This window comes from Nannobrachium achirus, assembly GCF_963921795.1.
Source record: "Nannobrachium achirus genome assembly, chromosome: 21".
NCBI lineage: Eukaryota > Metazoa > Chordata > Actinopteri > Myctophiformes > Myctophidae > Nannobrachium > Nannobrachium achirus.
The window spans coordinates 1802207-1830165 of record NC_137828.1 but is presented as its reverse complement, the minus strand read 5'-3'; the positions used below and the strand labels follow the sequence as shown (position 1 = coordinate 1830165).

General features: G+C 43.1%; 1 protein-coding gene across 1 annotated transcript; it reads left to right on the top strand.

Annotated features, from left to right (window-relative positions):
* Positions 1-369: 369 nt before the first annotated feature.
* On the top strand, positions 370-27959 carry apodb (apolipoprotein Db; the record flags this gene model as incomplete). Its single annotated transcript, XM_080752383.1, has 4 exons — positions 370-483; positions 1548-1669; positions 2841-2926; positions 27730-27959. 4 exons carry the CDS (start codon positions 370-372, stop codon positions 27957-27959), a joined length of 552 nt encoding a protein of 183 aa, XP_080608509.1.

Genomic DNA, 27959 nt, shown 5'->3' with positions numbered 1-27959 from the left:
GAACAAAGATAACATAAAGTTAGCAGTGATTCCAGTAAGAAAGATAATAATAACCTACTCTAAGTAGAGCCTGCTCTTTGAGGAGTGCAGAATATGGGTGAGATTAATTTAGTTTATCTGGATAATTATATAGAATGTGCAATAAAAGTGTACACATGTGCAGTATATCATTATGGTATTCACTTAAGTGTAGTGCAAGTAGGCCTATGGTAGTGCAAAACTATGATAAGGGGTATTTATTGAACCTTTTTTTTATATAAATGAATGTCCATGTTTCCTTTTGAAAAGACTACTGTATGTTTGTTTACTGTTGACTGATAACGAATAACAGGATTTTATTTAATGTTTCTTCATTCTCTCTTTGAAGGAATGGCTCCTCCTCTCTGCCTCCTGGTCCTGGTGCTCCCCCTGGTGGCAGCTCAGAGTTATCACTGGGGACCATGTCCTGATCCTATGGTTCAGCCTAGCTTCAACATACAGCTGGTAAACCTGATCCTAAACCTAAACCTAACCCTGAGCCTAACCCTGATCCTATGGTCCAGCCTAGCTTCAACATACAGCTGGTAAACCTAATCCTAACCCTAACCTAATCCTGACCCTATGGTCCAGCCTAACTTCAACATACAGCTGGTAAACCTGATCCTAAACCTAACCCTAATGCTATGGTCCAGCCTAGCTTCAACATACAGCTGGTAAACCTGATCCTAAACCTAAACCTAACCCTGATCCTATGGTCCAGCCTAACTTCAACATACAGCTGGTAAACCTGATCCTAAACCTAAACCTAACCCTGATCCTATGGTCCAGCCTAGCTTCAACATACAGCTGGTAACCGACTGACAGACAAACAGACAGACAGAGTCTGTAAAAAAACGCTCCACGCGTCCCAGACTCTTCTCCCTCCTGACCCCCAAACTGTGGAATAAACTCCCTGTCGCAGTTATGATTTGGTCCCTGATTTCGACCCCTTATCCCTAAACACATTTTCCTTTATTTATTTATTTTACAAATAAAAAAAAAATAAAAAAAAAATAGCTGATCTACAAGCTCACAACGTGTTGATGTAGATCGGCTATTTTATGTATTTTAAGATGTTTTTCAAATAGTAGAAAAATGCAAAGAAGTTTAGGGATAAGGGGTGAGGCATGGATGAAAATATAACCGACCACTCTTTCTCTCTAACCAACAGTATCTAGGGGTTAAATATACACTGTTTCTCTAACCAACAGTATCTAGGGAGGTGGTATGAGATGTTTTCTCTATTCAACAGTATCTAGAGGTTTAACAGAGACTGTTTCTTTAACCAACAGTATCTAGGGAATGAGATGTTTTCTCTATTCAACAGTATCTAGAGGTTTAACAGAGACTGTTTCTTTAACCAACAGTATCTAGGGAGGTGGTATGAGATGTTTTCTCTATTCAACAGTATCTAGAGGTTTAACAGAGACTGTTTCTTTAACCAACAGTATCTAGGGAGGTGGTATGAGATGTTTTCTCTATTCAACAGTATCTAGAGGTTAAATATACACTGTTTCTCTAACCAACAGTACCTGGGCAGATGGTATGAGATTGAGAAACTCCCGGCCCGCTTTGAGAGAGGGAAATGCATCGAGGCCAACTATGACATGAGAGCCGACGGAACCATCAGGGTCCTAAACTCCCAGTTCTAGTACGTATGAATCATATTATATCTATAATTGCGACCGAAGGTCGCATTATACCCTGAAAAACCTCGTAGCTTGTCTGTCTGTCTGTCTGTCTGTCTGTCTGTCTGTCTGTCTGTCTGTCTGTCTGGCCGTACAGGAAGTGATGTCAGTGAGTCACAGTGATGTGGTACAGAATGACTCATATATGGGCATAAAAAGGATGTCACGTGACATCACTTCCTGTACTGACAGTCAGACAAGCTACGGGATTTCTCAGGGTATAAAAGTCCATATATGGTCATTCCCAGAAAAAGAAAAAAACCTTTTATGCCCATACATAAATCCCAGGCCAAAAATGAGAATGTTAGGGTACCCCATTATGCCCATATATGGAGATCCACAGGCATCAAACCAAGGCCCTAACTCACCAAGGCCCTGCTTGGCATTACTAATTAACGTACGTTTTATGCCCATATATGGAGATTCCTATATTGTCAATATTAAGGACATTATTAAGGATATTGTGTTATCAATATTAAGGACATATATGGGAATGCCCATATTTGTTAATATCCATATATGGGCATGTTTTGACATAACATAACTATCATGCAGGGGTCTCCATATATGAGTAACTGGTCCCATAATACATCACTGGCCAGATGGCCAAGAATTGGCGCGACCTCGCCCTGAGGTCGCCATGAGGTGTCTTACTAGTATATACAGTATATACAGTAGAAGGAGTAGTTCACCCCCAAAATGACTTTTCTTTTCTTTCTATTGATTAGTCACGCCATGGAGACTTGAGTTCAATAATATTTTGTTGCTTTTGTCGCATTCCTAAGACAATAATTTGATTACAATAAATTTACCCCCATTGATTCTGGATCAAAAATGCATTTGGGTCCCCATCTGGAATCACAGGGGGTAAATGTACTATAATACATGTTTGTTTTGTCTTAGGAATGCGACAAATAATATATATATATATATATATATATATATATATATATATATATATATATATATATATATATATATATATATACACACACATATAATATATATATTGTACTACTCCTTTAACTGCTAAAATGTTCTCTCTCTCTCTCTCTCTCTCTCTCTCTCTCTCTCTCTCTCTCTCTCTCTCTCTCTCTCTCTCTCTCTCTCTCTATGTCTATGTCTCTCTCTCAGTAAGGACAAGTGGAGAGTGGTTGAAGGATCAGCTACCATCCCAGACCCCAGAGACCAAGCTAAGATTGGAGTCAGCTTCTCCTACTGTAAGACTCTTCTCTTTGTAATAATAATAATAATAGATTGGAGTCAGCTTCTCCTACTGTAAGACTCTTCTCTTTGTAATAATAATAATAGATTGGAGTCAGCTTCTCCTACTGTAAGACTCTTCTCTTTGTAATAATAATAATAGATTGGAGTCAGCTTCTCCTACTGTAAGACTCTTCTCTTTGTAATAATAATAATAGATTAGAGTCAGCTTCTCCTACTGTAAGACTCTTCTCTTTATAATAATAATAATAGATTGGAGTCAGCTTCTCCTACTGTAAGACTCTTCTCTTTGTAATAATAATAATAATAGATTGGAGTCAGCTTCTCTTACTGTAAGACTCTTCTCTTTGTAATAATAATAATAGATTGGAGTCAGCTTCTCCTACTGTAAGACTCTTCTCTTTATAATAATAATAATAGATTGGAGTCAGCTTCTCCTACTGTAAGACTCTTCTCTTTGTAATAATAATAATAGATTGGAGTCAGCTTCTCCTACTGTAAGACTCTTCTCTTTGTAATAATAATAATAATAGATTGGAGTCAGCTTCTCCTACTGTAAGACTCTTCTCTTTGTAATAATAATAATAATAGATTGGAGTCAGCTTCTCCTACTGTAAGACTCTTCTCTTTATAATAATAATAATAGATTGGAGTCAGCTTCTCCTACTGTAAGACTCTTCTCTTTGTAATAATAATAATAATAGATTGGAGTCAGCTTCTCCTACTGTAAGACTCTTCTCTTTGTAATAATAATAATAGATTGGAGTCAGCTTCTCCTACTGTAAGACTCTTCTCTTTGTAATAATAATAATAATAGATTGGAGTCAGCTTCTCCTACTGTAAGACTCTTCTCTTTGTAATAATAATAATAGATTGGAGTCAGCTTCTCCTACTGTAAGACTCTTCTCTTTGTAATAATAATAATAGATTGGAGTCAGCTTCTCCTACTGTAAGACTCTTCTCTTTATAATAATAATAATAATAATAGATTGGAGTCAGCTTCTCCTACTGTAAGACTCTTCTCTTTGTAATAATAATAATAGATTGGAGTCAGCTTCTCCTACTGTAAGACTCTTCTCTTTGTAATAATAATAATAATAGATTGGAGTCAGCTTCTCCTACTGTAAGACTCTTCTCTTTGTAATAATAATAATAGATTGGAGTCAGCTTCTCCTACTGTAAGACTCTTCTCTTTGTAATAATAATAATAATAGATTGGAGTCAGCTTCTCCTACTGTAAGACTCTTCTCTTTGTAATAATAATAATAATAGATTGGAGTCAGCTTCTCCTACTGTAAGACTCTTCTCTTTGTAATAATAATAATAATAGATTGGAGTCAGCTTCTCCTACTGTAAGACTCTTCTCTTTGTAATAATAATAATAGATTGGAGTCAGCTTCTCCTACTGTAAGACTCTTCTCTTTGTAATAATAATAATAATAGATTGGAGTCAGCTTCTCCTACTGTAAGACTCTTCTCTTTGTAATAATAATAATAATAGATTGGAGTCAGCTTCTCCTACTGTAAGACTCTTCTCTTTGTAATAATAATAATAATAGATTGGAGTCAGCTTCTCCTACTGTAAGACTCTTCTCTTTGTAATAATAATAATAATAGATTGGAGTCAGCTTCTCCTACTGTAAGACTCTTCTCTTTGTAATAATAATAATAATAGATTGGAGTCAGTTTCTCCTACTGTAAGACTCTTCTCTTTGTAATAATAATAATAATAGATTGGAGTCAGCTTCTCCTACTGTAAGACTCTTCTCTTTGTAACAATTGTTTTTGGTGTCTACGGCAGGCAGTTTCAATGTTAATGACCATGGCCCGTGTACCCTTTGGAGCCGGTGTACAGTCATTGTACATGTCTCATAGTGACCATGGTGCGTGATCACTCGCTGGCTGCCTTTCGTGTACAATTCTGTGCCGACTATGTTTTATCAATGGGGGGCAGCAGAGAGCCATAGTCTAGCCTACTACTGCCTGGTTGGTTCCCAAAGTGTGGTTTGGGGACCCCGGGTTTCCAGGGGGTCCCTGGCTGGTTCCCAAAGTGTGGTTTGGGGACCCCCAGGGTTTCCATGGCTGGTTCACAACAGCCTAGTACATTCATGGCTGGTTCCCAAAGTGTGGTTTGGGGACCTCTGCGGGGACCTACAGGGTTTCAAAGGGGTCCTTGGCTGGTTCCCAAAGTGTGGTTCGGGGACCTCTCTGGGTCCCTGAGGGGTTTCTGGGGCCTTGGCCTCAGACTGCAGAGTCCGGGGACTACCGATCAGGGACCACCTCCAGGGACCCCTGGCGATATGACTGTGGACCTGGGATATGGCTTTGGAGAACCAGACGGGCCGCTGCTCCGCTCCTGTCTGACTTTGGGGCCTCGGCCTGGGACTGCAGAGTAGCCAGGGACCCCCTGGAGCTCCGGGGACCCCCAGGGACCACCGCCAAAAAGCTAAAAAATTACCAAATGATCCCCCCAAAGGGGCTGCTCACAGGGAATTCCCGGGGACCACGACTCCTGGTGCTCCGGAACGACGCACCAGGTCGCGCCCCTAGTGGAGGACCCCCCGCCACTGCAGCGCAAATAAAATGCTGTAACTCGATCTAGGAGCGACCGGGAGAGCTGGGGCCGGTACCCACGCGTCCGCCTCGGCGGCCCGGAGACGGCCGTTCGTAGAGCGCCACCTAGTGGCAGACCCCTGCAACTGCAGTCCGCTAAAAAGGCTTTAACTCGGCCCCGGAGCGACCGGGAGAGACGGGGACGGCAACCAGGGGGTCCCTGGCGGCAGGGCCACCGCCTGGGCCCCGAGGGACCCCTGGAGCTCCAGGGACCCCCAGGGACCCCAGCGCCACCGGGAAAAGAAATATGGAAAATACTCAATTAGCCGATCTACAAGCTATTGCTCCACTCCAAGGACCGAGGCCCGGGCGGGGAGGGGACCTCCGCTTCTCAGGAGGGTCTCCCGGGGGTAAAACGTATATATTACACTATAAGTGTAATAGTGTAATAGCACAATAATGTGTAAATAGTGTAATAATGTAACAGGTTTAATAGTGTAATAGGTGTAATAGTGTAATAGTGTAATAAGTGTAATAAGTCTAATAGTGTAATAGTGCATTACATGTAATAGTGTAATAGGTTTAATAGTGTAACAGCACAGGCCACCAGAGCCCAATGCAGCCCAATAGAGTCCAGCACACTTAAGTCCAGCCCAGTCCTGCACAGTGGGAGTATAGACAAGGGAAGGGGGTGCAGTTATGTATGCACCAGGCCATTACAGGCCGGATCCAGCTGGAATAGGCCAGACCAGGGTGCACATGACTGCATCAGACTCCAACAGTCTCCACCAGGCTGCTCCAGGCTCCCGCCAGGCTTGTAGCTCCTGGCACATGTGATTAACCGCTGTGTACACGGGCAACAGTTTTATATGACTTTGTGTACACGACCAATAGTTTTACGTGAACATGTGTACACTGTTAAATATTACCAGGATCTCACAATACTTTACATTATTATTTCACAATATAATACTGTATTCTGAATATTACTGTGTAATCACACCATCATCTGTGATAACACAACAAATGACTGTACTCTAAATTGTTATCAGGATTACACAACACTTTACAATATATCTCACAATAAAATATTGTGTTCAGAATGTTATTGTGATATCACAACAAATTACTTGTACCGCGCTGCATTGTGGGATTACATTTCAAATTTATATCCATTGTGAGCAGATTGTGAGAGGGAAAGCAGTGAACTGATGGTGAAGATGGAATTATGAAGTCAATTTCAATTCAAAGGAACTTTCAGAAGTCATGTGAAGTTCATAACATTGCTCTGATAAGGTAAGTCACGCTCTTTTTTACCCCCTCCACTTTAATGACAACTAGTTTTGCTGTCGCCTGTGGTTCAGTCTTGCTCCAGCAAAGTATCAGTGCTGCAGGCTCTGCAGCACTGCTGCCCCGCTGACGTGAGCTTGTCGAGCAGCAGAAACCACCCAAACACACCGGTGAACCGGCTTGGCGTACGCGACGCGCGCCACTATGAGCTTGTATATCTGCTATTAGTTAAAGCGGTGTGTGAGGGAAACACACATTTAAACTGTCGAGTTAAATGTGTCTTTCCATCACAAACCGCTTTAACTAAATAGCAGATATACAAGCTCATAGTGGCGCGCGTCGCTCGGTGTATAGCCTACGCCAAGCCGTTTCACCAGTGTGCTTGTGTGGTTTCTGCCGCCGATAGGCTGCACGTCAGCGGGGTTTATCTATATCATGTCGGCTGCTTACTAGCTAGCGGACCGCGGTAGGGAACGTTCCCTGCCCGGTTCAATACGGCCGACGCGCGTGGAAGAACTCCCCGCGACGCACGCACGAGTTACAGACCCATACGGGTCCATTTGGTTCCTATATCATTTAGCTGTGGACCATCTGGAACTCCATCACTCGGACGCGATAATGACCGGACACTACTTTGAGAACCACAGACAATCCTTGTGTCAGTTGTACGTATCCTTACGCCGGGTCCATTTGGTTCTCAACTATATCAATGATAATATTTGCACCGGGGGAGGTTTTATGCTCCAGTGTGGCTAAAAGTTGCTGTTGTAAAAGCAACCGATCCACAAGCCAAGCGTCACGACAAATGGGAGCCTGTGTAGATCATTGGTTTTCAAAGTGGGGTACAGGACCCCGCAGGAGTCCTTCAGGGAGTTCCAGGGGGTCCCTGGCTAAATGATAACAGGTCCATTTTGTTCCATTTGTACATTCTGAGAGTTAAATTAACATATATCATCTCAGAGATAGAAATGCCATTAAATATGTCCTGGGGGTCCTTGAAATTAAAATGGAATCACTACAGAGCCTTAAAAATCTTCTCTTATGGGGGTCCCTGGCGTATATCTTTTCAAATGGACGTCCACTGGCTGATAAGTGTTAAATTAGGGTTTGTGGACGTGAAAAAGTTTGAGAACCACTGCTGTAGATGGTTTATATTCGACGGGTGACACCATCAGATTAATGATTGATTATTAGCCTACCTGACGATGTGCTGTCCACTGCAGTAGGAGCTTAATTTCCGTCAAAAATCCCATCATAAGTATAATGTCCTTAAATCTTTATGCATGGATTAAATGTATATATTTAATTGCCTACATTAAAACTTTGTTTTGACTTTGATGGAATCTCCTCGCCCAGTCGCCCCTCCCCTTTCCTCCACATGTGAGACATTATGGTCATTAGGGTGACATAGGGTGATTTTTTCCCCCTTAATATCATAATGTAAGCATACTTAGAAAATAATGTAAGTCAGAAAAATACTGGAATGTTTCTGAATAGAGATTTTATTTTTTATATTATCTTCATCAAATAATATTAAAGTAAAATAAACTGAACATTTTGGAAAGATTTCATTTCTTTTAAACTGTACCAAAACAGTACATGCCACAGAGTGATAAGCCACTCTGTGGGCATAAATACATTGTGTGTGTGTGTGTGTGTGTGTGTGTGTGTGTGTGTGTGTGTGTGTGTGTGTGTGTGTGTGTGTGTGTGTGTGTGTGTGTGTGTGTGTGTGTGTGTGTGTGTGTGTGTGTGTGTGTGTGTATGTATTCTATTGTGGAATGCATTTAGCATTTCACCTCTTAACAATATCACACGATGGGTATCTCTGTTCAGGTGATATAATGAAGGATGCTGTCCATTGAAGAATAAGATGGGACCACGTGATGGCTACTGCACATTCAATCTGCAGTATCCTGAGGATGGCACTTGCACTCTGGAGTTTATCCAAAGGTATTATACTTATAGGCTACTGATAATGTATTATACTGAATTTAAATAGAATTTGGCATAGAATAATACAAAGTAGATCTAATGTGATTGAGATCTCTTGGGCATGGTCAATCATTGAGGTGGTTGTTGTCTTGTCTTGTCTTGTCTTATTTATTTTACAGCTGTGTGCCACAGCCACTGATGTGCAGAGGACGGAGAAATTACCAAGCACCCCCTGCTTGATTGTCCAAGGTACTGTTGATATCTGGATTTTATATTATAATCTACGTGATCATAAGCTACTTTTCACATAAACTGATCAGTGTCTTGATCTACAGCAGTGGTTCTCAAACCTTTTTGTGTCAAGGACCCTCGAATTGACACTTATCAGCCAGTAGACCCCATTTGAAAAGCAATGACAGGGACCCCCATAAGATAAGATTAGGCTACAGACCCCCCATTTAATGGCATATCTATTTCTGAGACCCCAATCTACAGTATATTGTAAAATCAATGTTAATATAATTCTCAGTGTACAAATGGGACCAAAATGGACCTGTTAGGGTCCATTTGGTTCTGAGTTACATACCCAATAAGGGTCCATTTAGTTGCTAATTATCATTTAGCTGGGGACCCCCTAGAACTCCCTCAAGGACCCCTGGGGGTCCCCGGACGATTCATCAACCTGGTCGTAAAAATAGTGTAAGTAAAGTTACTAAATCTGGCTTATATTTCTGTCTTACCTTCAAAATCCCAGACAAAAAACATTGCTGAATCTGACCCTAATTTGAGAATTGTCTTAAATGCCCGTAAGATCAAAATAAAGTGAGTTGTGTCACAGTTTGTGATGTTGCTGATCATTGAAATTCTACTCTTGTTCAATTAGCATTTCACCTCTACAATATCACATAATGGGTATCTCTTTTCAGGTGATTTAATGAAGTCTATGGCCTGGATGCTGTCCATTGAAGAGCAAGTGTGATGGGACAACACGATGGGATCATTATTGGATAGCTGTGGTTTTCGCGATCTACTACAACTTCAATCTGCTCCTGAGGATGGTGTGTGTACTCTGGATTGGAGGTATTGTAACACTGAAATTGTACTGAAGCATTGTACTGGATTGCTTGCTACTTTCTTTCTGTGGTGTAGGGCAGGGGTTTTCAAAGTGGGTGACGGGGCACCCTGGGGTGCCGCGACGGCAGTCCAGGGGTGCCGCAAGATCATTTGATAATATTTGGTATTTATTTATTTGGACAAATATTTAGTATCATTTTAAACTTGAAGTACAGTTATTTTCAGTCAGTTCTAACCAAAATGGCTATTATCTCAACGTTTTCCTCTCAACATAATCACTTTTCACTAGTTTAGTACATTTTATGGATGATAAATACAAAACTAACGGTTTTGGACATAAAAGGTTTCCACCCGACAACGATGATATGCTATAAATATAAGGTGCTGGGAGTGAAAATTATAATGTAGGGGTGCCTCGGATTAAAAAGTTTGGGAAACCTGGTGTAGGGTTTACTTAAGGGAAAGGGGAACTGCTGCATGTGCCTTGTATAAACTATATGTTTATGTGAAAGTAAAAGTTGTTGTCTTGTCTTATTGTTTACAGGTGCTTCATGGGCATTAACCCTGAGAGAGGCTCCAAATCGAAGAAGCGTGGCGTATCAACCCACACGTGAGCACACTTGTGAGACAACTTGTGGACTTGGTCGATGGTATTCAGGACTCCAATATGAGACACACTCATACGCATTTGAGAAAACTTGTGGACTTTGAATGGTCGATGGTATTCAGGACTCGAATATGAGACACACTCATACGTGTTTCAGATGCCCTACTCTTGTTTGTCCAACTCCACCAGCCATTATTCTTATTTGGATGTAAAATTGCCAATATTCTTTGCTGATGCCCTGTCACTTCATTCAGCAATGCTCGCCTCTTCTGTCTCGGCCTGCATGTTAGCAAGGTGCATACTGTAATCATTAGGTTGCTATGTTCTTACCACTGCTGTGTTGCCTTATACCTTCAGGACTTATGTGACTGAGTGCAAAGTTGAGGTGTACTTCACATACTTCGTGCCTGCTGAAGTGTGTTCATATAACACACAGGAGGGTTGCCAGAGAGAACCAGTCACCATTTCTCCCCAAGTTGTGAAGGCAACCTCCATTTGTGTTATATGGACACATTTCACCTCTGTTCCAACTGGCATGAGGGTGAGTAGATGAGTTATTTTGCAGTTAAAGGAACAGTTCACCCAAAAGTGAAAATGTTGTATCTACTCACCACCATGCTGATACAAAGTCAGGTGAAGTTTTTTAGTCCACAAAATCACTCCTGGAAGTTTCACAGGAAAACAGTGTTGCAGACTCCTAAATAACTAAAGTCTATGACAACCAGTTTTCAAACTGGCCTCCAGACACCAGACCAAACTCCAGGAGTGTTTGTAGACTTAACACTTCTACTGAGTAAAAGGCTTCAAGTGTGGTTCTTCTTTGTCCATTTGAAATGTTGCACTTTGTATTGGAATTGTACAATAAAAAGTTTAAATGAATGAAGTTGTTTTTCCTTTCTTTTTTTTTTCTTTTTCTTTTTTTCTTTTAGCATGATTGTGTATGTATGGTAAAATCACAGTTAAGGTCCATTCCCACTGAGCCAGATAACAGATAAAAAAAATCTCTTTCTTCAGATATTTTTCCATTCAAAGTGGATGATAGATACAGATAAAGAATATCTGTCACAGATAAAAGAAATATCTGTGGCAGATATTTTTTATCTGTATCTACCATCCACTTTGAATGGAAAAATATCTGGAGAAAGAGCTTTTTTGTATCTGTTATCTGGTCCAGTGGGAATGGGCCTATAAATTCAAATTTACAATACTTTACTGTATTAGATACAATTTACTGTAAATTTACAGTAAATTACTGCCTACTGAGCTGCATTACATTCACAGTAATAGTGTAAAAATACAAGCAACTACTGTAATATTACAGTAAATAACTGCAATACATACTGCTAAATCACAGTAAATTACTAAAATTTCACAGCTGTGAAATTACAGTAATTTACTGCGCAATATTTACTGTGAAAATTACTGTGAAAGTAATGCAATTAGTATCCAGTAATTTACTGTAAATTTACAGCGAAATATTTTACAGTGTAGGGTTTATTACAGTACTGCCTCGTATAGCCCAACAGAGCCCAGCCCAGCACAACACAGCCCACCAGAGCCCAATACAGCCCACCAGAGCCCAATGGACTCCAGCACACCTAATTCTAGGCCAGTCCTGCCCAGTGGACCAGGGAAGGGGGATAGTTAGATGGATGCACCAGGCCATTAAAGGCCGTACCTGGCTGGAATAGGCCAGACCAGGGTGCACATAATTGTACCAAACTCCAACAGTCTCCACCACACTGCTCCAGGCTCCCACCCGCCCTGTAGCTCCTTGCACATGGGATTAAACACTGTGAACACAGGCAATAGTTGTACATGAGTTTGTGTACATGGCCAATAGTTTTACATGAACATGTCTAGGCTTTAGTAGAGTACTGCCTTGTATAGCCCAACAGAGCCCAGCCTAGCATAGCCCACCAGAGCCCAATACAATGTAATGGCCTGGTGCAGGCCATTACAATGTCATGTTCATGTCAAACTATTGGCCGTGTACACAAACTCATGTAAAACTATTGCCTGTGTACACAGGGGTTAATCACATGTGCAAGGAGCTAAAGGCTGGCTGGAGCCTGGAACAGCCTGGTGGAGTCTGGTGGAGACTGGTGCACCCTAGTCTGGCCTATTCCAGCCGGATATGGCCTGTAATGGCCTGGTGCAGCCATCTAACCAGCCGGATATGGCCTGTAATGGCCTGGTGCAGCCATCTAACTACCCACCTTCCCTGGTCTATACTCCCACTGGGCAGGACTGGGCTGGTCTTAGGTGTGCTGGACTCTATTGGGCTCTAGTGGGCTGTATTGGGCTCTGGCTCTATACTCCCACTGGGCAGGACTGGACTGGACTTAGGTGTGCTGGACTCTATAGGGCTCTAGTGGGCTGTATTGGGCTCTGGTGGGCTGTGCTGGGCTCTGTTGGGCTATACGAGGCAGAACAGTACTAAAGCCCAGACATGTTCATGTAAAACTATTGGCTGTGTACACAAAGGCATGTAGAAACTATGGCCCGTGTACACAGTGGCTTTTTCCTTGACCGTTCGAGTTAGGAGTGCCGTGTACACAGGATCTACAGAGCTGGCTGGAGTATGGAGCAGCCTGGTGGAGTCTGGTGCAGTCCTGTGCACCCTGGTCTGGCCTATTCAAGCCGGATCTGGCATGTAATGGCCTGGTGTAGCCATCTAATTACCCCCCTTCCCTCGCCTATACTCCTACTGGATAGGACTGGGCTTGACTTAGGTTTGCTGGACTCTATTGGGCTCTGGTGGGCTGTATTGGGCTCTGGTGGGCTGTGCTGTGCTGTGCTGGGCTCTGTTGGGCTATACGAGGCAGAACAGTACTAAAGCCCAGATATGTTCATGTAAAACTATTGGCCGTGTACACAAAGTCATGTAAAACTATGGCCCGTGTACACAGTGGCTTTTTCCTTGACCTTTCGAGTTACGAGTGTCGTAGAGACACGAGAACGGGTTTGTTGGATTCAGCGTCAAAAAGTACGTCCGAATAAGTGTCTTTTATCCGAAAGAATTTGTAATCGTGTTGGTGGCGTGCAAATTTTGTGTCTTTTTCGCAATCGTAAAGGGTTCAAATTGTCGGAGAGACACGAAACCCATTCCATCGGATCAGGCATCCTTCAAATATGAAAAGTCTTTCCTGCGTCAAACAAACAGATTTTTTTAGATTTTTTTATTGATTTTAAGGACAAAAATCCGGGTTTCGGTGTCTTTTTCGCAATCGTAAAGGGTTCAAAGTTTCGGAAAGACACGAAACCCATTCCATCGGATCGGGCATGCTTCAATTAGGAAAAGTGTGTCCGGCCTAAAACAAAACATTTTTTTTTGATTTTTTTATTCATTTTAAGGACAAAGGGCCCGTTTTGACGCCTAAAACGACACTTTCCATTGACCGTTCGAGTTAGGAGTGCCGTGTACACAGGATCTACAGAGCTGGCTGGAGTATGGAGCAGCCTGGAGGAGTCTGGTGCAGTCCTGTGCACCCTGGTCTGGCCTATTCAAGCCGGATCCAGCCTACTGTAGGCTAGTGAAGCCATCTAACCTCTCCACTTCCCTAATCTATTCTCCCACTGTGCTGGACTTGGATGTGCTGGGCTGTGCTGGACTCTATCAGGCTCTGGTGGGCTGTTTTTGGCTCTGGTGGGTTGTTTTGGGCTCTGGTGGGCTGGGCTGGGCTCTAGTAGGCTATACAGGGCAGTACTGTAGTATAGCCTAGGCATGTTCATGTAAAACTATTGGCCGTGTACACTAAGGCATGTAGAAACTATGGCACGTGTACACAGTGGATAATCCCATCAACGAGGAGCTACAGGACTGGCGGGAGCCTTGAGCAGCCCGGTGGACACTGCTGGAGTCTGGTGCAGTCCTGTGCACCCTGGTCTGGCCTATAACAGCCGGATCCAGCCTACTGTAGGCTAGTGAAGCCATCTAACCTCTCCACTTCCCTAATCTATTCTCCCACTGTGCTGGACTTGGATGTGCTGGGCTGTGCTGGACTCTATCAGGCTCTGGTGGGCTGTTTTGGGCTCTGGTGGGCTGGGCTGGGCTCTGGTAGGCTATACAGGGCAGTACTGTAGTATAGCCTAGGCATGTTCATGTAAAACTATTGGCCGTGTACACTAAGGCATGTAGAAACTAGGGCCCGTGTACACAGTGGATAATCCCATCAACGAGGAGCTACAGGACTGGCGGGAGCCTTGAGCAGCCCAGTGGAGACTGCTGGAGTCTGGTGCAGTCCTGTCTACCCTGGTCTGGCCTATTCAAGCCGGATCTGGCCTGTAATGGCCTGGTGTAGCCATCTAACTACCCCCCTTCCCTCGCCTATACTCCTACTGGGCAGGACTGGGCTTGACTTAGGTTTGCTGGACTCTATTGGGCTCTGGTGGGCTGTATTGGGCTCTGGTGGGCTGTGCTGTGCTGTGCTGGGCTTTGTTGGGCTATACGAGGCAGAACAGTACTAAAGCCCAGATATGTTCATGTAAAACTATTGGCCGTGTACACAAAGTCATGTAAAACTATGGCCTGTGTACACAGTGGCTTTTTCCTTGACCTTTCGAGTTACGAGTGTCGTAGAGACACGAGACCGGGTTTGTTGGATTCAGCGTCAAAAAGTAAGTCAGAATAAGTGTCTTTTATCCGAAAGAATTTGTAATCGTGTTGGTGGCGTGCAAATTTCGTGTCTTTTTCGCAATTGTAAAGTGTTCAAATTGTCGGAGAGACACGAAACCCATTCCATCGGATCAGGCATCCTTCAATTATGAAAAGTGTGTCCGGCCTAAAACAAAACATATTTTTTTGATTTTTTTATTCATTTTAAGGACAAAGGGCCCGTTTTGACGCCTAAAACGACACTTTCCCTTAACCGTTCAAGTTAGGAGTGCCGTGTACATAGGATCTACAGAGCTGGCTGGAGTATGGAGCAGCCTGGAGGAGTCTGGTGCAGTCCTGTGCACCCTGGTCTAGCCTATTCAAGCCGGATCCAGCCTACTGTAGGCTAGTGAAGCCATCCAACCTCTCCACTTCCCTAATCTATTCTCCCACTGTGCTGGACTTGGATGTGCTGGGCTGTGCTGGACTGGACTCTATCAGGCTCTGGTGGGCTGTTTTGGGCTCTGGTGGGCTGTTTTGGGCTCTGCTGGGCTGGGCTCTGGTAGGCTATACAGGGCAGTACTGTAGTATAGCCTAGGCATGTTCATGTAAAACTATTGGCCGTGTACACTAAGGCATGTAGAAACTATGGCACATGTACACAGTGGATAATCCCATCAACGAGGAGCTACAGGACTGGCGGGAGCCTTGAGCAGCCCGGTGGACACTGCTGGAGTCTGGTGCACCCTGGTCTGGCCTATAACAGCCGGATCCAGCCTACTGTAGGCTAGTGAAGCCATCTAACCTCTCCACTTCCCTAATCTATTCTCCCACTGTGCTGGACTTGGATGTGATGGGCTGTGCTGGACTCTATCAGGCTCTGGTGGGCTATACAGGGCAGTACTGTAGTATAGCCTAGGCATGTTCATGTAAAACTATTGGCCGTGTACACTAAGGCATGTAGAAACTAGGGCCCGTGTACACAGTGGATAATCCCATCAACGAGGAGCTACAGGACTGGCGGGAGCCTTGAGCAGCCTGGTGGAGACTGCTGGAGTCCGGTGCACCCTGGTCTGGCCTATAACAGCTGGATCCAGCCTACTGTAGCCTAGTGAAGCCATCTAACCTCTCCACTTCCCTAATCTATTCTCCCACTGTGCTGGACTTGGATGTGCTGGGCTGTGCTGGACTCTATCAGGCTCTGGTGGGCTGTTTTGGGCTCTGGTAGGCTATACAGGGCAGTACTGTAGTATAGCCTAGGCATGTTCATGTAAAACTATTGGCCGTGTACACTAAGGCATGTAGAAACTAGGGCCCGTGTACACAGTGGATAATCTCATCAACGAGGAGCTACAGGACTGGCGGGAGCCTTGAGCAGCCCGGTGGAGACTGCTGGAGTCTGGTGCAGTCCTGTCTACCCTGGTCTGGCCTATTCAAGCCGGATCTGGCCTGTAATGGCCTGGTGTAGCCATCTAACTACCCCCCTTCCCTCGCCTATACTCCTACTGGGCAGGACTGGGCTTGACTTAGGTTTGCTGGACTCTATTGGGCTCTGATGGGCTGTATTGGGCTCTGGTGGGCTGTGCTGTGCTGTGCTGGGCTCTGTTGGGCTATACGAGGCAGAACAGTACTAAAGCCCAGACAAGTTCATGTAAAACTATTGGCCGTGTACACAAAGTCATGTAAAACTATTGCCCGTGTACACAGTGGCTTTTTCCTTGACCTTTCGAGTTACGAGTGTCGTAGAGACATGAGACCGGGTTTGTTGGATTCAGCATCAAAAAGTAAGTCAGAATAAGTGTCTTTTATCCGAAAGAATGTGTAATCGTGTTGGTGGCGTGCAAATTTCGTGTCTTTTTCGCAATCGTAAAGGGTTAAAATTGTCGGAGAGACACGTAACCCATTCCATCGGATCAGGCATTCTTCAAATATGAAAAGTTTTCCTGCGTGAAACAAACAGATTTTTTTTGAATTTTTTATTGATTTTAAGGACAAAAATCCGGGTTTCTGTGTCTTTTTCGCAATCGTAAAGGGTTCAAAGTGTCAGAGAGACACGAAACCCATTCCATCGGATCGGACATGCTTCAAATATGAAAAGTGTTTCCTGCCTGAAACAAAAAGTTTTTTTTTTATTTTTTTATTCATTTTAAGGACAAAGGGCCCGTTTTGAAGCCTCAAACGACCCTTTTCCTTGACCTTTTGAGTTAGGAGTGCCGTAGAGACAGAATAAGTGTCTTTTATCCGGGAAAACGTATAATTCAGTTTACGCAGTTGAAATGAAGGCCTTTTTAGAGCCTGAAATCCTGTCCACCCTGGTCTGGTCTATTCAAGCCAGATCCAGCCTGTAATGGCCTGGTGCAGCCATAAGAATACCCCCCTTCCCTGGTCTACACTACCACTGGGCAGGACTGGCCTAGACTTAGGTGTGCTGGACTCTATTGGGCTGTATTGGGCTCTGGTGGGCTGTGCGGTGCTGAGCTGAACTCTGTTGGGCTACACGAGGCAGTACTGTACTAAAGCTTAGACATGTTCATGTAAATAATAAACTATTGGCCGTGTACACACACTCATGTATATCTATTCCCTGTGTACAGAGTTGTTAATCTCAAGTGTGGGGAGCTACAGTGCTGGTGAGATCCTGGCACAGTGTTCCAGCCAGATCCAGCCTTGTATACCTTATAAGTCATTGGTTAAACTGTGGCTCAGTAGCCCCAGAGGGGTCTCCAAATGATCTTGGGTGGTCCCAAATGATTAGCTTAATGTGAACATTGTTTTTTTTCCACTCAACAGTGTACAGAGGCTATCTGCACATTTTTTAAGATACAATTTAAGGACCTTTTTAATACCTTTAAAATGACAAATAGCAGATCTACAAGCTCACGCCGCCTTGCGTTGTGAGGCATTGTGAGCATGTATATCTGCTATTTTCACAAGACCGTGTTTTACAAACGCCTCAACTCTTTTTGTGCTACCAAACAGGACAAACTGTCAAATATTAAGTGAGAAGGTTTCGCCCAGCAGGACTTTCTCACAAGTTAGGCGATGTGCATATGCTATTCCTTTGGTCTTGGTTGCAAACACACCAACAAAACACAGTAAGTCCAAATGGAAAACACACTTTGCTCTGAGCTCAAACATGCTTCTCTCCTAGTGAACTCCAAAGAAAGACTGAGGCCACTTGGCAGGAGGCACTGATCAAAAGACAGGCACTAATTGACCACTCCTGGCTTGGTGACCTGATTGGTAGGTAGGTGGGGGTTGGTGTAGTAGTGTGTTGACAGCAAGGCTTATGCAGGCCAACCAAACTGTGTCCCTGGCAGGTGCTTGTAGATCTGCGAGGTGCTTGTAGATCTGCTGTATTGGGTTGAGCCCCCCTCACCCAAAAAATATTTATGGAATAAATACATTAAATATATATGAATATGTGAAGGACAACTGCCTGACTTCTATGTAAACCATACTATATGGACAGTTTTTTTCTGCATGTCACTATGATGGAAAGCATCTTCAGCCTCACAATAACCATATTGAGTTACCACATGAGTTTGTGTGCACGCCACAGCCAATAGTTTTACATGAATATTTCTAAGCTATAGTACAGAACTGCCCCATACAGCCTAACAGAGCCCAGCAAAGCACAGCACAGCCCACCAGAGCCCAATAGAGCTCCAGCACACCTAAGTCCAGCCCAGTCCTGCCAAGTAGGAGTATAGACCAGGGAAGAGGGGTAGTTAGATGTCTCCACCAGGCCATTACAGGCTGGACCTGGCTTGAATAGGCCAGACCAGGGTGCACAGCACTACACCAGACTCCACCAGGCTGCTCCAGGCTCCAGCTTGACCTGTAGATCCTTGCACATGCGATTATACACTGTGTACACGGGCAATAGTTTTACATGAGTTTGTGTACACGGCCAATAGTTTTACATGAACATGTCTAAACTTTAGTACGGTACTGCCTCGTATAGCCCAACAGAGCCTAGAACAGCACAGCACAGCCCACCAGAGCCCAAAACAGAGGTTAGATGGCTTCACTAGCCTACAGTAGGCTGGATCCGGCTGTTATAGGCCAGACCAGGGTGCACCGGACTCCAGCAGTCTCCACCAGGCTGCTCAAGGCTCCCGCCAATCCTGTAGCTCCTCGTTGATGGGATTATCCACTGTGTACACGGGCCCTAGTTTCTACATGCCTTAGTGTACACGGCCAATAGTTTTACATGAACATGCCTAGGCTATACTACAGTACTGCCCTGTATAGCCTACCAGAGCCCAGCCCAGCCCACCAGAGCCCAAAACAGCCCACCAGAGCCTGATAGAGTCCAGCACAGCCCAGCACATCCAAGTCCAGCACAGTGGGAGAATAGATTAGGGAAGTGGAGAGGTTAGATGGCTTCACTAGCCTACAGTAGGCTGGATCCGGCTGTTATAGGCCAGACCAGGGTGCACAGGACTGCACCAGACTCCAGCAGTCTCCACCGGGCTGCTCAAGGCTCCCGCCAGTCCTGTAGCTCCTCGTTGATGGGATTATCCACTGTGTACACGGGCCCTAGTTTCTACATGCCTTAGTGTACACGGCCAATAGTTTTACATGAACATGCCTAGGCTAAACTACAGTACTGCCCTGTATAGCCTACCAGAGCCCAAAACAGCCCACCAGAGCCTGATAGAGTCCAGCACAGCCCAGCACATCCAAGTCCAGCACAGTGGGAGAATAGATTAGGGAAGTGGAGAGGTTAGATGACTTCACTAGGCTACAGTAGGCTGGATCCGGCTGTTATAGGCCAGACCAGGGTGCACAGGACTGCACCAGACTCCAACAGTCTCCACCGGGCTGCTCAAGGCTCCTGCCAGTCCTGTAGCTCCTCGTTGATGGGATTATTCACTGTGTACACGGGCCATAGTTTCTACATGCCTTAGTGTACACGGCCGATAGTTTTACATGAACATGCCTAGGCTATACTACAGTACTGCCCTGTATAGCCTACCAGAACCCAGCACAGCCCACCAGAGCCCAAAACAGCCCACCAGAGCCTGATAGAGTCCAGCACAGCCCAGCACAGCCAAGTCCAGCACAGTGGGAGAATAGATTAGGGAAGTGGAGAGGTTAGATGGCTTCACTAGCCTACAGTAGGCTGGATCCGGCTGTTATAGGCCAGACCAGGGTGCACAGGACTGCACCAGACTCCAGCAGTCTCCACCAGGCTGCTCAAGGCTCCCGCCAGTCCTGTAGCTCCTCGTTGATTGGATTATCCAATTTGTACACGGGCCCTAGTTTCTACATGCCTTAGTGTACACGGCCAATAGTTTTACATGAACATGTCTAGGCTATACCACAGTACTGCCCTGTATAGCCTACCAGAGCCCAGCACAGCCCACCAGAGCCCAAAACAGCCCACCAGAGCCTTTGTGACAGGTGATAGATTTAGAGCTACAAGTTATGGTATGGAACTGCCGATGTAATTAGATCTACAAATCATGGGGATGCGACTAGTTTTAGAATTAGATCTACAAATCATGTGGATCTGACAGGTGATAGATTTGGAGCTACAAATTATGGTATGGATTAGATCTACAAATCATGTGGATGTGAATGATTTTAGAATTAGATCTACAAATCATGTGGATGTGACTGGTTTTAGAATTAGATCTACAAATCATGTGGATGTGACAGGTGATGGATTTAGAGCTACAAATTATGGTATGGAACTGCTGATGGAATTAGACCTACAAATCATGGGGATGTGAATGGTTTTAGAATTAGATCTACAAATCATGTGGATGCGACTGGTTTTAGAATTAGATCTACAAATCATGTGGATGTGACAGGTGATAGATTTAGAGCTACAAATTATGGTATGGAACTGCCGATGGAATTAGATCTACAAATCATGGGGATGCGACTAGTTTTAGAATTAGATCTACAAATCATGTGGATGTGACAGGTGATAGATTTAGAGCTACAAAATATGGTATGGATTAGATCTACAAATCATGTGGATGTGAATGGTTTTAGAATTAGATCTACAAATCATGTGGATGTGACTGGTTTTAGAATTAGATCTACAAATCATGTGGATGTGACAGGTGATGGATTTAGAGCTACAAATTATGGTATGGAACTGCCGATGGAATTAGATCTACAAAGCATGGGGATGTGAATGGTTTTAGAATTAGATCTACAAATCATTTGGATGTGACTGGTTTTAGAATTAGATCTACAAATCATGTGGATGTGACAGGTGATGGATTTAGAGCTACAAATTATGGTATGGAACTGCCGATGGAATTAGATCTACAAATCATGGGGATGCGACTAGTTTTAGAATTAGATCTACAAATCATGTGGATGTGACAGGTGATAGATTTAGAGCTACAAATTATGGTATGGATTAGATCTACAAATCATGTGGATGTGAATGGTTTTAGAATTAGATCTACAAATCATGTGGATGTGACTGGTTTTAGAATTAGATCTACAAATCATGTGGATGTGACAGGTGATGGATTTAGAGCTACAAATCATGGTATGGAACTGCTGATGGAATTAGATCTACAAATCATGGGGATGGGACTGGTTTTGGAATTAGATATACAAATCATAGAAATGAACTGTCTGTAAAGTTAGATCTACAAATCACGGAGATGGAATAGTCTATCAAATTAGACAGTATTTTTTTCCATTCAATAATGCTGCCTGTGAACACATGTCCACTTCAAATAGTTTTGGAAAATAGCCTGCCGCCCTGTGGAATTATGCTTGAACTGCAGAAAAGGACCCTAAATTAAAAAAAAAGAAACAAAAATCATCCGTGGGACTGATGGGCGAACAAGTGGAGTCCACACGCAGAGGGGGCCCCAGAGGACATTTAGAGTCCACCCGGTGAATTTTCACGCCCCCACAATCCGCACAGTGGGGCCCGTAAATTTGGCTGTGTACACCGGCCATAGCTCATAGACCTTAGAGACACCAAAAACAATAGGGGTAATAATAATAATAATAGATTGGAGTCAGTTTCTCCTACTGTAAGACTCTTCTCTTTATAATAATAATAATAGATTGGAGTCAGCTTCTCCTACTGTAAGACTCTTCTCTTTGCACTGTTGTTGCATTATCATAATGACAGTCCACACGCACGCACACTAGGCCTTGGGCATTAACGACTTGGGATTTTTGCAAGTCGACTCGACTCAGTAAAAACTTGAGTTGAAGTCGACTTTATCGTTTGATGACGTCATCACATCACACACGACCCCCCAATTATTTTGGGGGGTCCCCAGATGATTAACTTAATGTTCAACATTGTTTTCTCACTCAACAGTAAACAAACCAACATAAAGTTTAGGTGTATAGAGGGTATCTGCACATTTATGAAGTGACAAATCGAAAGTCGAAATTGTCAAATATATGAGGCAGAAATTGTGAAAATAGCAGATTGCGAGGCATTGTGAGCATGTAGATCTGCTATTCTCACAAGTGTTATACCAAAAGTAACGCCTCAATTCTTAGTGCTCGTCAGGGTGAGGAGGGGGGGGGGGGGGGGGGTGAGGAGGGGGTCCCCTGTTAAAATATGATTATTCTGGGGGTAGCAGCCTGAAAAGGTTGTGTACCACTGTAATATTGGATCATTCTGCCCTTGACATTAAGCAATCCTACTGTTTAAATGCTGTACAGACGCACAAATAGAGCATACAAAGGCTTTTTTTCCCCCGACTTTTTCTGGTGGGAGTCAACTTGTGTAATGCAGTCGACTTTTTTGTGTGTTTTTTAAACACTGCTGTAGTTTCCCCATATAGCAGACACGTGCACACATCAAAGGGGGCTTGAGCCCCTGCCCTTTTACCCGTATGTAAAAAGTGTCCTCTCCAGACCATGAATGCTGTTTTTACTATGGTGAAAGAAATTCAAATGCCCCCCTCTTTCCATGCCATACCTGAAGGCAGCATTCAAGAGAATGTCCTTGACTGTCCAAACTCTCCTGAACTTGAACGCAGCATCTTATGTTGAAAGAATTGCCCTCTCTGTGTAGAAATCCATGCTGTTACACCACATCTCCAGTATTCACTTGATTATGCTTAGTTCACTGTGGTGTCAAGCAACGAAAATAGCCGGTTGGCTATTCTCGATATTGTGTGTGTGGGTGTTTGTGCGTGCGTGCAAAATGCCATTGCTAAGGCACTGGACTGGACCTGGTAAACCGCATCCCGCTGACAGAATTCACATTTCCATGTGTCTTTAAAAGAAATGTGAATTCTGTGAGCGGGATGGTTTTATCAGACACTGGCTCTCCTCTCCTGGTTGGAAGTTTAGAACAGCAGGTTTTTTCTTTTTTTTTTACACGTATAACAATGCATATAATCACACACATTTACTCACATTCACACACACATACACATACCACCTGCACATGCCCATCAAACGAAAATTTTTCACGTCGTCCTTCTCTTTTCTTTTCCTTTTTCTTTTCCTTTCCTCCTCCTGTTCTCTCTTTCTCTTTAGCCACACATCATTATTTCCTTCAGGTTCTTGTGTCCATGGCGTTCATGTACGTCTCCCAAAGTCACTCTGTCTGCCTCTAACCAGGGTGCATCTCTCCATTCCAGGGACGTGCTGGCCATTGGGAAAAGCGGGACAACTCCCGAACGGCCGGGCCATTAGGAAAACAATTTAAATAAAATGTCGGCCTTCGTTCCATTTTGGGGGCTGGGCGGCCAACAAAGTAAATCGTCACTGTCGGGCAGAAACCTCGTATCTCCAAGTTTCAAATTTGTTATTTTTTTCGTAAAGCAAAGCCCTGCTTCATCATACAAGGCTGTCGCACAAAAGTAGTGAAAACAGCAGATCTACAAGCACTGTGTGCTAAGCTTGTAGATCTTGCTAAGCTTGTAGATCTGCTGTTTTCACTACTTTAAATCATTTATAAAATGATAAATACAAAACAGTTTTGGACATACAAGGTTTCCATCCGACAATGACGAAATATATGTAATTGGCCCACTGGCTTATCACTTTGTCACAAATCTTTGAGTAGCAGCAGCGCAATGAGGGCCTCTCCAACTCTTTTTCCCGGGCTGAATCAGGGGCCTAGCACGTCCCTGCTCCATTCCGACATGTCTCCTTTCCGACAGAACTAACCCTATCTCTTACCCTTACCTTAACCTCTGTGGAAGTGTCGCCACTCCGACAATAAGAAGTCACTGTGGGAGTGGCGACATGTCGGAATGGAGAGAGCATAGGTTAGCCTCTCCCGCCCGATAGAGTTCATGAGCTCCCTATGCCACATCCTCAATGTTGGGACTTACTTTTCCAGCATAATGCCACAGCTCTTCTAGCTTGAAGAAGTCCAAAGTCAAAGATCTTAGTTTGCTTTGCTGAAAGTATGAAGTTCCGTGAACAGCGGTGTTAGTGTAGGCTCCCAGGGTGCTGCGTTCCTCCTGGTTGGAACAGCGGTGTTAGTGTAGCTCCCAGGGTGTTGCGTTCCTCTCAGCCACTGAGCTCAGCTCTTTGGTTGACTGGAAACCAGTTGATCAACCAAAGAGTGAGCTCAGTGGCAGAGAGGAACGCACCGTTGGTATAATGTGGCCCGGGTTCGCCTCCGACCGGACCACGCTACATTAGCTCAGTGTCTACAGAATGTAACATGGACCGGACCACGCTACATTAGCTCAGTGTCTACAGAATGTAACATGGACCGGACCACGCTACATTAGCTCAGTGTCTACAGAATGTAACATGGACCGGACCACGCTACATTAGCTCAGTGTCTACAGAATGTAACATGGACCGGACCACGCTACATTAGCTCAGTGTCTACAGAATGTAACATGGACCGGACCACGCTACATTAGCTCAGTGTCTACAGAATGTAACATGGACAATAAGAATGAGCAGTGTTTAGACACATGACACAGTGATGTCATCAGGTCATATGAGGTCATATGAGGTCATTGTCATATGAGACAGAAAGCTGGAATGACCTCAGTTTGTCTCTGATTTGTTTTCCCTTCTGTCTGTCTGTTGGCTAATGGTTAATTTATGAAGAACCCATTTGTAGCCAACGCACTCTGAGTCTGCACTCACTCACAGACAGACAGACAGACAGACAGACAGACAGACAGACAGACAGACAGACAGACAGACAGACAGACAGTCAGTCAGTCAGTCAGTCAGTCAGTCAGTCAGTGGTCATAGATGGATATCTGATCTGATACATTGTACAGTAAGAATCAAACATTTCCCCACCTCATGTGAATGAACTTATCCCTGCACAGCTCTGAACGATTCATATTTACATAGATAGATAGATAGATAGATAGACATTAAATATGATAGATAGATAGATAGATAGATAGATAGACATTAAATATGATAGATAGATAGATAGATAGATAGATAGATAGATAGATAGATAGATAGATAGATAGACATTAAATATGATAGATAGATAGATAGATAGATAGATAGATAGATAGATAGATAGATAGATAGACATTAAATATGATAGATAGATAGATAGATAGATAGATAGATAGATAGATAGATAGATAGATATTAAATATGATAGATAGATAGATAGATAGATAGATAGATAGATAGATAGATAGATATTAAATATGATAGATAGATAGATAGATAGATAGATAGATAGATAGATATTAAATATGATAGATAGATAGATAGATAGATAGATAGATAGATAGATAGATAGATAGATAGATAGATAGATATTAAATATGATAGATAGATAGATAGATAGATAGATAGATAGATAGATATTAAATATGATAGATAGATAGATAGATAGATATTAAATATGATAGATAGATAGATAGATAGATAGATAGATAGATATTAAATATGATAGATAGATAGATAGATAGATATTAAATATGATAGATAGATAGATAGATAGATAGATAGATAGATAGATAGATAGATAGATAGATATTAAATATGATAGATAGATAGATAGATAGATAGATAGATAGATAGATAGATAGATATTAAATATGATAGATAGATATATAGATAGATAGATAGATATTAAATATGATAGATAGATAGATAGATAGATAGATAGATAGATAGATAGATGGATATTAAATATGATAGATAGATAGATAGATAGATAGATAGATAGATAGATAGATATTAAATATGATAGATAGATAGATAGATAGATAGATAGATAGATATTAAATATGATAGATAGATAGATAGATAGATATTAAATATGATAGATAGATAGATAGATAGATAGATAGATAGATAGATAGATAGATAGATATTAAATATGATAGATAGATAGATAGATAGATAGATAGATAGATAGATAGATGCCTTTGTTATCCCACGGGGGAAATTCAGTCACCCAGAGTCACACCGCAGTTAAGGTTACAGGATACAGGACAGTAAGACAAAGAATCAACCATACAGAGCAATTAAGTAAAAAAAAAAAAAAAAATACTAACGTACTAACTTTTCTATAGTGGATTGCAATTTTAAGGGACTTTTCTAAGCATATTGCAAACTCAAAGAACTTACAATGGTCCATTCATTCAAACATTAGGAACTACTTATCAACACTGTGCCAAATAAATATACACATATACAGTAGGCCTATACATAAGTGTCTGCACCAAGGAACTACTTATCAACACTGTGCCAAATAAATATACACATATACTGTAGGCCTTTACATAAGTGTCTGCACCAAGACAATAATAATAATGCTTAGCCTAAATAAATAAATAAAATAGAAGTGCAGAGACAAAAAAAAAAAGTGTCCACAAGTCTGTGCAAAAAAAGAAGTGACCAGTGTCGAGTCACAACAAAGAAAATAATCTCTTAGTTGGAAAACTGTGGAATATCAACTTTGGCAGTGCAGTTAGGCTGCTGTGCTAGATATCTGTTATATGATTGGGGGGGGAGGGGGGGGGGGGGTAGTTGTGGCTCAGGCACCAACATGGTTTGCAGTGTTGCTGGGACAGAGAAAGGACGATAACAAGGTAGATTTTCTCCTTATCTGATCTCTGTAAAAAGCCATTTTAGTGTGAAAATGTTAGGGATATTGTGTTGCTTTTTGTGACGATGGGGTCCAATATTTATTTGGTTCAGTGACCGTGGAGAAGAAACCTCCTAAAAAGAGGGCCAACACGCAGATACCGGGAGTAAAAGATGGCAAATGTTGGCACATTTCCGTTCCATTTTGGGGGCTGGGCGGCCAACAAAGTAAATCGTCACTGTCGGGCAGAAACCTCGTATCTCCAAGTTTCACATTTATAATTTTTTTCGCAAATCAAAGCCCTGCTTCATCATACAAGGCCGTTGCACAAAAGTAGTGAAAACAGCCGATCTACAAGCACACAACGCCTCGCACCGCGAGGCGTTGTGTGCTTGTAGATCAACTGTTTTCACTAGTTTAAATCATTTTTAAAATGATAAATACAAAACAAACGGTTTTGGACATACCTAAAATATAACTCATGTAATTGTCCCACTGGCTTGTCACTTGTCATGATCTGAAATGGCAAATCTTTGAGTAGCAGCAGCGCTATAGAGAGAGATCTCTCTCTATAGCGCGCAATGAGGGCCTCTCCAACTCTTTTTCCCGGGCTGAATCAGGGGCCCAGCACGTCCCTGCTTCATTGAGAGCCCGACTAGCTGTTGTATAATCCTGTACACTGACTCTCTCTCTCTCTCTCTCTCTCTCTCTCTCTCTCTCTCTCTCTCTCTCTCTCTCTCTCCAGTCACCCCATACAGTCCGTACTGGGTCCTGTCTACAGACTACTCCAGTGTAGCGGTGGTTTACTCCTGTACAGACGTGCTCCATCTCTTCCACGTGGACTTCGCCTGGATCCTGGGCCGCTCCCGCTTCCTGCCGTACCACACGGTCCAACACGCCAAGGAGATCCTGGTCCGGGAGGGGGTCGACGTGTTCCGCATGACCTCCACCATACAGACTGGATGCAAGGACTAG